We start from the raw sequence: 14,354 nt of genomic DNA on the forward strand, positions 1-14,354 counted from the left end.
GGACTGGTTGGATCCCCTTGCAGTCCAAGGGACTCTCAAGAGTCTTCTCCAACACCACAGTTCAAAAGCATCAATTCTTCGGCGCTCAGCTTTCTTCACAGTCCAACTCTCACATCCATACATGACCACTGGAAAAACCATAGCCTTGACTAGATAGACCTTTGTTGGCAAAGTAATGTCTTTGATTTTTAATATTCTGTCTAGGTTGGTCATAACTTTCCTTCCAAGGAGTAAGTATCTTTTAATTTTATTGCTCCAGTCATCATCTGCAGTGATTTTGGAGCCCAAAAAAATAAAGTCAGCCACTGTCTCCAGTTTCCCCATCTATTTCCCATGAAGTGATGGGACCGGATGCCATGATCTTAGTTTTCTGAATGTTGAGCTTTAAGCCAACTTTTTCACTCTCCTCTTTCACTTTCATCAAGAGGCTCTTTAATTCTTCCTCACTTTCTGCCATAAGGGTGATGGCCTCTGCATATCTGAGGTTATTGATGTTTCTCCCAGCAATCTTGATTCCAGTTTGTGCTTCCAGCCCAGCGTTTCTCATGATGTACTCTGCATCAAGTTAAATAAGCAGGGTGACAACATACAGCCTCGACATACTCCTTTTCCTATTTGGAACCAGTCTGTTGTTCCATGTCCAGTTCTGATTGTTGCTTCCTGACCTGCATACAGGTTTCTCAAGAGGCAGGTGAGGTGGTCTGGTATTCCCATCTCCTTCAGAATTTTCCACAGTTTATTGTGATCCACATAGTTGAAGGCTTTGGCATAGTCAATAAAGCAGAAATACATGTTTTTCTGGAACTCTCTTGCTTTTTCGATGATCCAGTGGATGTTGGCAATTTAATCTCTGGTTCCTCTGCCTTTTCTAAAACCAGCTTGAACATCTGGAAGTTCACGGTTCACGTATTGCTGAAGCCTGGCTTGAAGAATTTTGAGCATTACTTTACTAGCATGTGAGATGAGTGCAATTGTGCGGTAGTTTGAGCATTCTTTGGCCTTGCCTTTCTTTGCGATACTCTAATAGTGAGACTGCACCAAGCTACTCAATCATGCAATGTTCAACCATCATTGTGTCCCCTTAAAGAGTTAAAATATCCTGTGATTTACCTGTGAGTTTGTTGTGGCAACCTGGAGTGCCTCAGGACACAGTTTGGGAACCAAAGTATTAATGGCTCCCCACCACCTACACAAATAAAATCTAAAAGCATGGCATAGGTCTAAACTATTACTGGAGGAATAATCAACATACATAAAGATGTACAAACAGAAACTACTATTTGTCTCAGGGTAACTAAGTGGCTGGGACATAGGGAAGGGAGAAAAACTTACTTTTTGTTACAGAGGCTCTTAAAACTTTTCAATTTTAAGCTTTGTCCATGTGCTACATATTTCAAAGGATATTTTTAAAATTCTAATTTTAAGTTTCTCTCCTAGGAGAAGCACAAAATTTCTCTGATTCAAAAATCACCAATAACTGTCACTGTTGATTCTAAAAAGAGTTACCCATAAAAGTGAAAACTGAGGGATGGATCCTTAACTAGGATTTCATTTAGATGACTATCGAGGTAATCAGGAGAAAGAGTTAACTTGAATGTAGGGGCAGAATGGGGCTCAGGAGACTTGGATAAGCATACAGCACTAGCTAATGGCCTCAGTTTCCCTTTTAAAATCAATATGAAGGTCACAACTGAATGATTCAGTGGTTTCAATGTTAGTATTGAGCCAACTGGAAAGGAATTAGTCATTAAGTGAAACGGGATAAAAAGCCTCTATCCAGGAGAAAGCATTAGTCATCTGCCTGTGTTTCGTGATGGGTCATCATAACTACATTTCAATAGCAGTGAAAAGGTACTTTCTAGTCAAAGAAACAAAGAGGCTGCAAAAGAGTTCTGAGCTCATTTCCTTTTCTTGAAGAAATGCCCAATGTCCCTTTTTAGGGAAGGAAATTGTGGCAGGGGCTACATGCTGCGTCCCAGTATTCATTCTCTCCTCCTCCTTTTTTCGTCTTTATTTATTTCTTTGGCTATGCCAGGTCTTAGTTGTGGCATGCAGGATCTTTAGCTGCAGCATGCGAACTCTCAGGTGTGAGATGTAAGATCTAGTTCGCTAACCAGGTATCAAATCCCAGCCCCCTGCATTGGAACCATGGAGTCTTAGCCACTGAACCACCAGGGAAGTCCTTACTCTCCCCTTCTTCCTTATTAACAGACTTTACTCAGTGAAGCCAGTTAACAGACTTTGCTTTCCAGCCTCCTATGCAGCACACAGCATAGGCATGTGATCAATTCCTGACCAGAGAAGTATAGTGTGGCATGGGGATCTGTGAGAACGCTGACAAAAGGAAAATGAATAAACTGGGAGATTAGATTCTTTTGTCCCTTCCCCTTTTTCTTCCCTGCTTTCCAGAATGGGGATGTGATGGCTGGAATTCTAGCAGCTATTTTGGACCATGAAGTGACCATGAGGTTAGAAATCACAGACCAGGATGGAGGGTGAAACAGAAATATGGGAAGAACCTAGAATCGGATGAATATGAGGGCATCACATCAGCCTGGATTTGCTGTTTCCCCACATCCTCTACATGAAATAAAAGAAATTAACATCTACCTCATTTAAATTCACCAATATTTTATAATTCCTGTTAAATAAACCAAAGGTAAGTCTAATACAGTGCTACCCAGGTGGCTCAGTGGTAAAGAATCCACCTGTCAATGCAGGAGACACAGGAGACGTGGGTTTGACCCCTAAGTCAGGAAGATCCCTTGGAGGAAGAAGTGGTAACCCACTCCAGTATTCTTGCCTGAGAAACTCATGAACGGAGGAGCTTGGAGGACTACAGTCCATGGGGTTGCAAAGAGTCGGACATGACGGGAACACAGCACAGCACAAGTCTAATACAGTCCTTCACTGAAATTAATTTACCGGCCACACCACCTTTAAAACAGAGCTATGATCAGTGTGGCAAGAGTATAGTGGTTGCTACTGGGAGCTATGAAGCACCAGTTGAGGCTTTAAATCAGGGTTTGTGAAACATAATTCCTACTAATATAAGTTAGTGAAGTGTCTGAGTATAAAATCATAGAAAGAACTGGGGCCTAGGGCAAGTCCCAGCGTGCCAATGACATTCAAATTTAAGTTTTTAAAAAACTGGTACAATCCAAATAGAACATTTTTGCTGGATTGTGAGTTTCTGGCTTTCTAAGACATGAAATGTTGAGAGAACACAGAGAGCAGCCCATAGAAAAAGTCCCACTGAAATGAAAGGGTGGGCTAGTGCTCCCAGGAAGCAATGGAAGGGTTCACATAGTAAGAAGCACAAAACCTCAATGCTTACCTTTGGATTCTTTTGTTAAAAGTTACTTGACAATATCCTCTACCACCAATATGATAATTAGAAAAATCAAACTGCAAGGTCTTTTGAGTAAAAAAACACAAAGGTTAAAGGACAAGAGGTCAGCTAACTCCTTTACTCAACCAAAGAAAATAATGAAAAACAACAGCAGATCAGGATGTTTAAGAATGCCATGCTGATGTCATTTCATTCAGAAGAAGTTCATTATCACCAGTAGTGCAAGGGAGCCGAAGGCTTATAACCAAAACGTCAAAACGCATTCAATCATTTCAGCTTTCAGACTTATTCTAAGCTTCTCCGAGGCTAGTTGGTTAACCTGGGTTGTGGTCCAAAGCCATGCGGAGCAGTGGGAAAGATTGGCCAGTGTGGAAAGACCAACTGCAGATAAGCCTCATAAAGAAAACCATGGGCTGAAAATACGGAGAGAAGACAGCAAGAGCGGACCCAGTGCAGAGTAACAGAGAAGCCAACCATGAAGGAAACTCAGCTCCAAGACATTCAATGGCTTTACTTTTCAAATAATCAATGTGTCTTTTTGTTATAGAAAAAGAATTTAAACACAAATAAGCAAAAAGATGAAAACTAATGTCACCTCAATTTCACCATCAGGAAGGAGTGACTATTAACAATTTGGAGCACATTTTGCCAGACACTACTAGGCTCTCAGTTATATATGTATATGAGTATGTATGTACACACATATATATACATACATACATGTGCACACATATATGTAAGTATATACATATATACATGCATTATGTACACACATAGAGATGCACATACACATGTATGCATATATAATTTTTTTAACCAAAATAAAATTACAACATGCAAACAATTTTGAAATTCCTTCCAAACAATAATCCTAGGCATTTCCAGATACAAACTTGCCTGGTCAAAAATTATCAAACCATTTGTTTTTCTGGGAAAACCATAGAGGAAGTTTAATATGAAATATGATCATGATTACATGAGTAGAAGCCAGTCCTCACTTGTATGAGCAAAACTGGCTCTTCTGAATGAGGGAGACAGAAAATCACTATTAGATAAACACCACATTGTTGCAGGCAAGATCCACTAATGGATGATAAAATTAGTGAACAAAAACTTGAGGAGAAACGTATTAGTATCATCTCCAAGTATCACTTTCAAAATATTTATTAACTATACCTTAACCTCACAGTGGAAAAACCCAGCAGACACCACCTTAACAAGTGAGCAAGGTTAAACATCACCTGTTCAGCTTCCTGTGCTCCCTGATGGCTGGCCCTGAAGAGGGCCCCATCACTTCTGAGGAATTCTGGCCAAAAATGCATGACCTCAGGCTTACCGTGAAGTCACATGATAAATCCAAATTGAGGTACAGTCCACAAAATAACTGGCCAGTACTCTTCAAAAGTGTCACAATTATTAAAAGATTTTAACAGTCTACAGAACTATCACAGATTAGACAGGATTAGGGAAACATGACAACCAAATGCAACATGGGATACTAGAGCAACAATAAAAACAATATTAGTAGAAAAAAATAGTGAAATACAAATAAAGTCTGTAGTTTGGCTAATATTAAAAAAAAAGAAAAGAAAAAAAAAAAACCTGTCTCTTCTTTAAAGGCAGTGAAAAAGGAGACCAGAAGCAGAAGCACAATTTCTCTGCAGGCACTATCAGCCTAATTGTTTCAAAACACTAACCCTGCAAGTATGTTGGAAGCATCCTTCACCATAGGTAAACACAAAGTGGAGACAGACCATCTCGAGTGAAATTGGCTCCTCTCATCTTTAAACTGTAGAGCAGTAAACAGCCAGTTCCTCCAAATCAAACATGTGCAGTCACCCACCCACCCACCCACCCCCACACACAGAAAACTGTTAACAACTATTTACATTACCTAAAAACATCTTGGAATTCCTCCTTTTGGGTAAAGCGCCACCAGATGCGCCTCTTACCTTCTGAAAAGAAAACAAGAGATTGTTAAAATGCAGCCTCTGGGACAGATGATTGGGAGTTGGGGTAGCACCTCAGAGGTTCTTAGTTTTCATAAAAAGGCCAAGAGGAAATATTCAATCTGGACTAGAGATGCCAGGATAAACAAGAACTTGACCCATGTCCATGAAGGGAGGGGGGAAGGCAAAGGTAATGGTCCACCTGATTATGCTTTCACCAAATTATCAAGAAAGTACCTCTGGGAAGGGAAGTGAAGCCAGGGGTCAGGGTGAAGGGGACACTTCAAGTGGGCAAGTGTTTCCAAAAGGTTGGAGTCCATGCCCGAGGCCAGAGGAGCCCTGGGGGGACGGTGGCTCCAGGAGCGAGGCTATTGTTCCCCTGCTATTCACTAAGCCCTGTGCTTGGTCTTCAGTGCTCACAACAACTGCTGTTGGAAAGAGTTCATAAATACCAATAAAGAGCTGCTGATATTCTGGTCATAAGAAGCCCCAGTCTAACCTCCCGAAACACTTTTGGAGCTCCCACTGGTGACCGTTTACCCCTAAGCTCCGTGTATTTTCTATTTCTGGCAGAAGTCCCCTGCAGCGGTGAAACTGCTCTCAAGTGGTTTTGCAAAAGAAGTCATTCATTACCCTTTTGATACTCGCACAAAATGTTCGACTCTCAAAGAGGCTATTAAAATGTTTGCCTCAAATGACCAAAATGTTCTTCTCGTTACTCAAAGAGCACATTTCAAACACTTAGCAGTTGTGTGGGTCAAACCCCAGCATCCTTTCAAGCAGCCACCCGTTAAGGCAGCACCGAGGCTCTGCTGCTTCTTTAGTTCACCCTCTTATCACTATTAGAGGCTTCCCAGGTGGCTCAGTGGTAAAGAATCCATCTGCCACTGCAGGAGACGCGAGTTCAATCCGTGGGTTGGAAGATCTCCTGGAGAAGGAAATGGCAACCCACTCCAGTATTCTTGCCTGGAGAATTCCACAGACAGAGGAGCCTGGCGGGCCACAGTCCCTGGGGTCTCACAGAGTTGGATGCGACTGAGTGGCAGCAGCAGCCTATCAGTCTTAACTCTTCTTTCCCATATTTCATTATTTGGCATTGAAAGTGGACTCATCTTTGTGATTCTCCCAATAAATTTTTATAGCTTCTACTATAAGTTTATAGGTCCCACAGGAAAGTAAAATTATTGGACTCTTTAGCTCAAAAGAGCGTGGGAAGAAAGGAGGAGAGGAGCTGCAGGGAGACCTGCTGGACTGTGAGGCTCTCCCCAAATGTGAGAGTCACACCTCAGACTCAGATTAGGTCTGATTCCATTCAGAAAAAAAAAAAAAGCAACTACCAGGCTTCCCTGATAGCTCAGCTGGTAAAGAATCCGCCTGCAATGCAGGAGATCCAGGTTCAATTCCTGGGTCGGGAAGATCCCCCGGAGAAGTGAAAGGCTACCCACGCCAGTATTCTGGCCTGGAGAATTCCATGGACTATATAGTGTATGGGGTCGAAAAGAGTTGGACACGACTGAGCGACTTTTTCACTTCACTTTAGCTCAAAAACTTGTCTATCCAAATACTAATGCTACATTCATGTTACGGCTCTTAGAATCTATCTCCTCCAAGGTCTCAGAGTCTCTGCTCCCCTTCCCTCCACCAACCTGCCTCAAAAAAGGATGAGATAAAACCTTCACCAAAGGTATATTTAACCATCCACACTGAACAGTCCTGGAGGTCACTTGTAATCTCTCTACAGACGTTTACAGCATCCTTCTGCTTGTTCCAATCTCACTGTCCCCTCCACTCCTGCATGAAAGTGTGGGGAGAAAGGAGGAGTTTCAGGGAGACCTCCTGGACTGTGAGGCTTTCCCCAAATGTGAGAGTCACACCTCAGACTCAGATTAGGTCTGATTCCATTCAGAAAAAAAAAAAAAAGACCTTCCTTCCAAAGACCATTACCTCTGTGCCTGCATCAGTCACCACTAGGTGACTTGGCTTGAGAAACTGGAATTCCTCAGCCACAGACGTGACTGTCAGGCTCTGTGTTGGAATTCAGGCTGCAAAGTGAGTGAAGACACGGTCCATCCCTTGAGGAGCTCACCAGCAGCAGAGGGGAGCACGAAAGCAAACAAACAGCACAACGGATTCCAGTGTTAAGAGAAGTAAGGATGACATCATAAGGAAGAAATGATGGTTCTTCTGGGGATGCAAGGGGTGGGCAGGGCTGGTGAGTTAAGAAGAGCAGTGGGCCTGGTGGATAGCAGCTACAGAGCAACTATGCTAGTTGATTGGTTGGTTGGTTGGTTGGATGGATGGATGAAACATGAATGAGTGGGGGGATGATGGATAGATATACGGATACGCTGACCACAGGGAGTACAACAGATATAAAAGGAATAGGGATGAAAGGAGGGCATCCCCCAAAACAGAAAACAGCATGCATGAGGCCTGAAATCGTGGTGTGTTCCAGGAAAGAGAAGGGGTTTGCTATATCTAGGGTAATGGAGCTGATGCAGTAAAAGGGAAGGTCGGAAAGGTCACAGGGGTCAGATCATGGAATGCCTTATAATCATATACAGAAGAGTCTGGACTTCATCCTACAACAAAGAGAAAGACATTCAAGATTTAAGCTTCAGTGTGCCACAGATGCACACCGGGTGAAAAGGTCACTCTGAGTGCAGCATGCAGACTCAGGGGGGCGGGGCGGGGGTGGGCAGGGCACTGAAGACAGCACATTGGAAGGAAGGAAGGCAAGTCAGGAAGCTACAGCATTAGCCCTTTTAAGGCATAACAAGTACTCGGACAAGAACAGCAGGGATGAAGAGGACAGGAAGGAATTTGGGGCTGTTTGGAATGCCCGAATAACTGGACTTGATAACCAGCCTGCCATGGCATGAGAGCAGAATCAAAGGATGTCTAAGCCTCTAGAATTCAAGACAAAGAACACGGTGAGAAAGCAGATAATTCATTCAGTCTGAGTGCAACAAGCTTGAAGTACCTATGAGGCATTTGAGTAGAGGAGGCCAGGTCAAAGTCAGATGGTCAGACCTTCAGCTCTGGAGGGACACTGATTGAGAAGTCATCAGCTCAGACATAGTGGCCAAACAAGGCTGTGGATGGCCCTGATGAGGATGAGCAAGTGCCAGTATTTCCTAGGATGTAGGAACAAAGAAACGAAACAATGCTAGTCAAAGTGAGAAAGGGCAGTCCGACAGGGGAGAAAACCCAGCAGAGAATGGTGCCAAAGAAAGCAGAGGAGGAGAAGTTCCAAAAGAAAAACAAGTTTAAAGACTGAAAAACTCAAGGCTAAAACATATCTACCAGCTCTGGCAACTAAGAGGTCACTGACAACCTCGGCAGTTTTAGCTGCTTCACAGGAAGGTTAACTGAACAGCAGTGTTGAACTTAAAGCGGGCTGTATCGAGACGGTGAGCGTAGAAGTTTTAAAGCTTCAATTGAAGGATGGGATGACTGAAGCAGGACTCAACTTAGAGTTCTGAGGCATGCTCCTTTTTAAGGTGTGAGAAAAAAGACAGAAGAGGGAGATGCTGGAAATGTAAGAGGGAGTGGAGTGAATGGAGGTTCTGAAGTAGGAGGAAACGGGACCACGAGGACTGAGAGGGCACAGCTTTCTGCTGAGATGGGAGGAAACAAAAGGAGAACCACTGCAAATGAGCTCCCAGGAGGTGAGGCAGGAGCTCAAGGTTTCTGTCCAGGGTCCCTGTTTCCTCTGGAAAGCGCAGGTCTGATCATTTTTGGAGAATGAAGAGGGAGGCACGGGTAAAGTCTTGCAGTAAGCATCCACTGGCACAGAAGAAGGAACATGCTAGGTGTTCTGGGCAGTGAGAGAGCCCAGCAGAAGGGGAAAGGCCAGGAATCTGACATGGTCCCCAACCGCAAGGCAGTGCACGTGGGCAGTACATCCACGGAAGCGGAGGATGACACCGATGGACAGACCGGGGGTGCAGTGGGGGAGGCGGGGTTCTGGAGGACCGTAAGGAGGCAAGACACCAGGATGAGGGTCAGTTGAGGGTAGTGGTGATAAGAGAATGTTTAAAGTCACAGATGCTGAGAAGCAAGCTAAACAGATTAAAACAGGAATAAATGAGTGAAAGAGCTAAAATGAGAGAGAACTGTGGTCAGAGAGTGAAACATTAAACTTAAAATTTCAGAGGCAGAAGTAATTGCATTCTATAATTCTGCCACTAGCTTTGTGACCTGGAGCAAGTTATTTCAAGTCTCTGGGCCTCAGCTTCTTCCTTTTTTTTTTTTTTTTTTTTCAGTCTCCTAAAACTTCATTACTTTATGTTAAGACAGATGATACAACACAAACTTCATCAGAATCGCTATGCCCCGCCTAACAGGAGTAGTGAATGGAAATCATATAGTATCAGGCCAGTGTTAGAATACTTTAAAGCTAACCATTCAGTTTACGATCTGTCTGACCTCCTGGTCTTTTTTCTTCCTCTTCTCCCCACTGTCCAACTGGGGGATCTCTCCTTTGTCCAAAACTTAAACAGAGAACATATTAGGTAGGCTAGGGTGAGAGATGAAATGAACTTCAAATCAGCATTGATTATGGAAGATCAAAGATAATTTATAAACCATTAGGACTAAGATGAAGATTGAACAGTATTGCCAAACATAAAATTAATATTTGAAAATTAATAACATCTCCAAACAACATGGATAACCAATTTAAATACATTAAAAGGTAAAAGACAACAGTAATAACAGTTACAAAAATTATGTTGTTGTTGTTTAGTCACTAGGCCATGTCTGACTCTTTGCAACCTCATGGACTATAGCCTACGAGGCTCCTCTGTTCATGGGATTTCCCAAGGCAAGAATACTAGAGTGGGTTGCCATTTCCTTCTCCAGGGGATCTTTCTGACCCAGGGATCAAACCCACATCTGCTGCATTAGCAGGCAGATTCTTTACCAATGAGGCACCAGGGAAGCCCATAGAAATTATAGGATAGATACCTTAAAAAAAAATCTAATAAGGGCTTCCCTGGCAGTCCAATGGTTAAAGAATCCACCTTGCAATGCAGGGGACACCAGTTAGATCCTTGATCTGGGAAAATCCCACAGGCCTCAGGGCAATTAAGTCCGTGGCAGGTGGCAATTAAGAGCCATAACTACTAAGCCTGTACTCTAGAACCCGGGAGCTACAACTACTGAGCCCACATGCAGCAACTGCTGAAGCACACACACAAAAACTAGACAGCAGCCCCCACTCTGAAACTAGAGAAAAGCCCTCGCAGCGACGAAGACCCAGTAGAGCCAAAAATAAACAAATGTTTTTTTAAACAGTCTAATAAAATTAAAGTTTCTTTATTGAAAATTATAAAACATTACTGAAGGACATAAAAGAGACCTGAATCAATAGAGAGGTATGCCATGTTGAATAGTCATTCGGTCAGTATTTATGAAGTACCTACTATGTGCTGGGTACTGTTACATGCTGAGGACCCAGAGGTGAACAAAACAGACCAGACTCCCTGCCCTCATGGAGCTTCAGTTCAGTTCAGTCGCTCAGTCGTGTCCGACTCTTTGCGACCCCATGAATTGCACCACGTCAGGCCTCCCTGACCATCATCAAATCCCTTAGACAATGATATATACTATAGATCAATCTATAAATCAATGTGGCCGTGATCAAAATTTCAACAGTATTTTTTAACTGATTCCAAAATCCATATGGAAAAATAAACATTCAAATCCAGGAAATTTCTGGGAAAAAAATGAACATGGAAAAAGTGCTCATACTCCTGGATATCAAGACTTGAGGCATCAACACAGGGACACAAATAAGAGCAACATACAGAACTGAGCATCTCCAAGCTGACACAAGTGTGAGTAGCAAGTTTAAATATTTTTCAAAATGGCACTATAAGTCATTGAAAAAGGCTGTACTTCTCCAGTAATAGTGGGACAATTGGTCATTAATATAAGGAAAAAAGCAGATTCCCACACTTGACACAAATATAAAAATAGATTATAGATGATTTAAAGATCTAAAATGTTAGAACATTAAAACATTCACAATCTCTGTCTCTCTGTGTGTCTTTCACCCTCTCTCTCTCTCTCTCTCTCTCTCACACACACACACACACTTCTTTTTAAAAATATTAGAAGAAATATCTTTATGACCTTGAGTTGGGAAACAATTTCTTTTTTTGGGGGGGGGGAACAATTTCTTAAGCAAGATAGAAAAAGCACAACTCATAAGAGAAAAGTTTAATAAACCTAACTACATCAAAATTCAAAACCAGTTCTATAGGACTTTCCTGGAGTGGTTAAGACTCTGTGCTTCCAATGCAGGGGGGCAAGGGTTTGATCTCTGGTCAGGGAACTAAGATCCCACATGCTGAGTTATGCAGCAAAAAAAAAAAAAAACAACTAATTAAAAAAATAAAACCTTCTGTTCTACAAAATAATTCATAAAGTAAAAAGATAAGCCACAGAACATCAGAAAAGTGTGTCTATAACAGACAAAATTTTGGTATCCAGGAAGTAAAAAGAACTAATCAAACTTTTAAGAAAAAGATAAATCCATAGAGAAATAGGCTGAAAATATAAATAGGCAAGTCATGGAGAAGAAAAGGAGATTGGCCAACAAAAGGAATGAAAAGACATTTCTACCCTCACAGGAGAAAATGCTAAATATTTAAATGCCACTTTACAACCATTCCATTAGCAAACATCAAAGTTCTGACCAAGCAGTGGTGAGGGTTTGGGGAAACAGACACGCATAATCAGAGCAAACTGGAATGTGCATTGGTACAACCACTAAGGATGGATTTAGCAATGTCCAGTAAAAATGAAGATAACAACATGCATGAGCCAACACTGCCACTTGTAGATCTATTTCTGAAAGAATCTTGCACATGTTCCCCCAGGAGAAACGTGTAAAAATGCTCATTTGTACAATGTCTGTAGAAACAAACAAACAAAAAAATGGAGGCAATCTAAATGTCTTCAAACGGGAGAACAGAGTAGTAAATGAGAAGGTACTCATAAAATGGAACACCAAACAACTACTGAAATGAATGAAGTATACCCAGATGCATGAGATTTCACTGAAGGGAAAAACTCTAGGCAGAATTAGAGGTAACAGTATACTATTTATCTACATCTTTAAAACATATAAAGTCATACTGCATATTGTTCATGAATGCCCATACTTAAATAAAATATAATGACATTCATGGGAACGAGAAACAGCAAGTTCACAACCGTGTTTACTTCTGTGGAGGGAGGGAACCGAAAGAGACTTGCACTTGTAGGGGAAAAAAAGCTCTTTCCCTAAGAAAAAAAAATTGAAGCAAAAATATCCAAATTTCTTTTATTTCTGATTTTTGTATCCATGAGTGTTTCTGGAATTATTTTCTGTACTTTGCTGTACTTTTTGACTTTTTTTTCTATCGGCCAACTCATGTCTTTAACAACTTTGAACAGAACATTACAAGAAGAAAAATATAAGACTGGTTAAGCTAAGGTTTGGGAAGGCTACGAATGCCTGCTAACAGTGCTACCTCTATTTCCTGTCATCCCAGAGAAGGAGGAGTCACATGGGCACAGTAAAACCTCCTTGTGATGAACCCCACTACGACAACGTCACAAGCCCCGTTCTCCCAAAACGCGTATCTCACCTCGCGCACGTGTCTCTTCAGATGCATGTAGACACTCTGTCCAGTTTTTCGAAAGTGTCTTTCCACGTGTTCCCTTCCAAAGGCCAAAAATGTATTCATGCAGACATAGAGTCCGCCTTCAGAATTCTAGAAGAGACAGGTTACAACGTTAGTCCAGCAGTCTAGACACAGAAACAGAGAAGGGGAAGGAAGGCAAACAATGACAAACGATGAAGACAAAGTCTGGCAAAAGGTCACCCAGCGATCATAGTCACCTGCAGTGACCTCAAGGGCTCACAGCCACTTAACACAGCTCCTGCCTCAAGCCTGGGTCCCCGGTGCTCTCTGACAGCAGTCTCACAGTCAGGTAGAACCTCAGGGGCTCTGGGGAATAAACATGCCTGCCTGACTCTCCAGACTGGGGTAAGGGGTGATCAGGAATAGAAGAAAGCTGGCAGCTGATCCCATGACCGTCATTCCATATAATAATGCTTTTTTTAATGTTACTGAAATATGTCCTTAGTCGCTCAGTTGTGTCCAACTCTTTGCAATCCTATGGACTGTAGCCTGCCAGGCTCCTCTGTCCCTGGAATTTTCCAGACAAGAATATTAGAGTGGGTTGCCATGTCTCCTCCTCCAGGCAATCTTCCCAACCCCAGAGATCGAACCCATGTCTGTTTTATCTCCTGCACTGGCAGTCAGCTTCTTTACCACCAGCGCCACCTTTGTTGAAATATAATTGATTTACAATGTTGAGTTAATTTCTGCTGTACAGCAAAGTGATTCAGTTATACATATTTTGTCTTATTCTTTTCCATTACAATTTATCACAAAATCTTGATTATAGTTCCCTGTGCCAGCCCTGGACCTATTGTCTATTCATCCTATATACAATAGTTTGCATCTGCTAATCCCAAACTCCCAATCCTTCCCTCCCCCAGCCCCCACACTTAGCAACCACAAGTCTGTTCTCTTTACAAAGACCATCAATTCAATAGTTCATCATCGTTCTCCCTCACTGGTCAGTGCAAGTCTCCAGGAACATAAAGTTTTATATCCTTTTAGCACGACAGGATGCTTCAAAGATATCAGAAAGTTTTCAAACCAGAAGACATAATCGGGGAAATATTAGATTTGAAACCAGAGATCCTGAACTGCCACTAAATAGCTCTATGACCTCAACAGAGTTTGTAAGATAGTCTCTGAGAGTCAGTATTTTCCTCAATAAACATATCTCTAGCAATAATTCCCACCTCACAGGGCTTCGTGTAGTTCAAACGGGAAGAAACACCCACTGTGCTATAAGTCATTATGTAAAGATTGATTTACATAATTCATTTATAATGTATTTAATAATTGAATAATTATTTATTACAAGTTAAAAGTTCTATGTGCTACATGTATCTCCTATTATCACAATTATTTTCTACT

General features: G+C 41.9%; 1 protein-coding gene across 2 annotated transcripts in view; it reads right to left on the reverse strand.

Annotated features, from left to right (window-relative positions):
* USP13 (ubiquitin specific peptidase 13) overlaps positions 1-14,354 on the reverse strand; it is a 131,233-nt gene that overhangs the window by 93,567 nt on the left and 23,312 nt on the right. For both annotated transcript variants that reach the window (XM_019959325.2, XM_019959332.2), the window contains exons 2-3: positions 12,945-13,070; positions 5,247-5,307 (exon numbers count right to left, since the gene is read on the reverse strand). In XM_019959325.2, coding sequence (XP_019814884.1) covers positions 5,247-5,307; positions 12,945-13,070 — 187 coding nt within the window. The remainder of the gene's footprint in view (positions 1-5,246; positions 5,308-12,944; positions 13,071-14,354) is intronic.

Source organism: Bos indicus, chromosome 1 (genome assembly GCF_029378745.1).
Source record: "Bos indicus isolate NIAB-ARS_2022 breed Sahiwal x Tharparkar chromosome 1, NIAB-ARS_B.indTharparkar_mat_pri_1.0, whole genome shotgun sequence".
NCBI lineage: Eukaryota > Metazoa > Chordata > Mammalia > Artiodactyla > Bovidae > Bos > Bos indicus.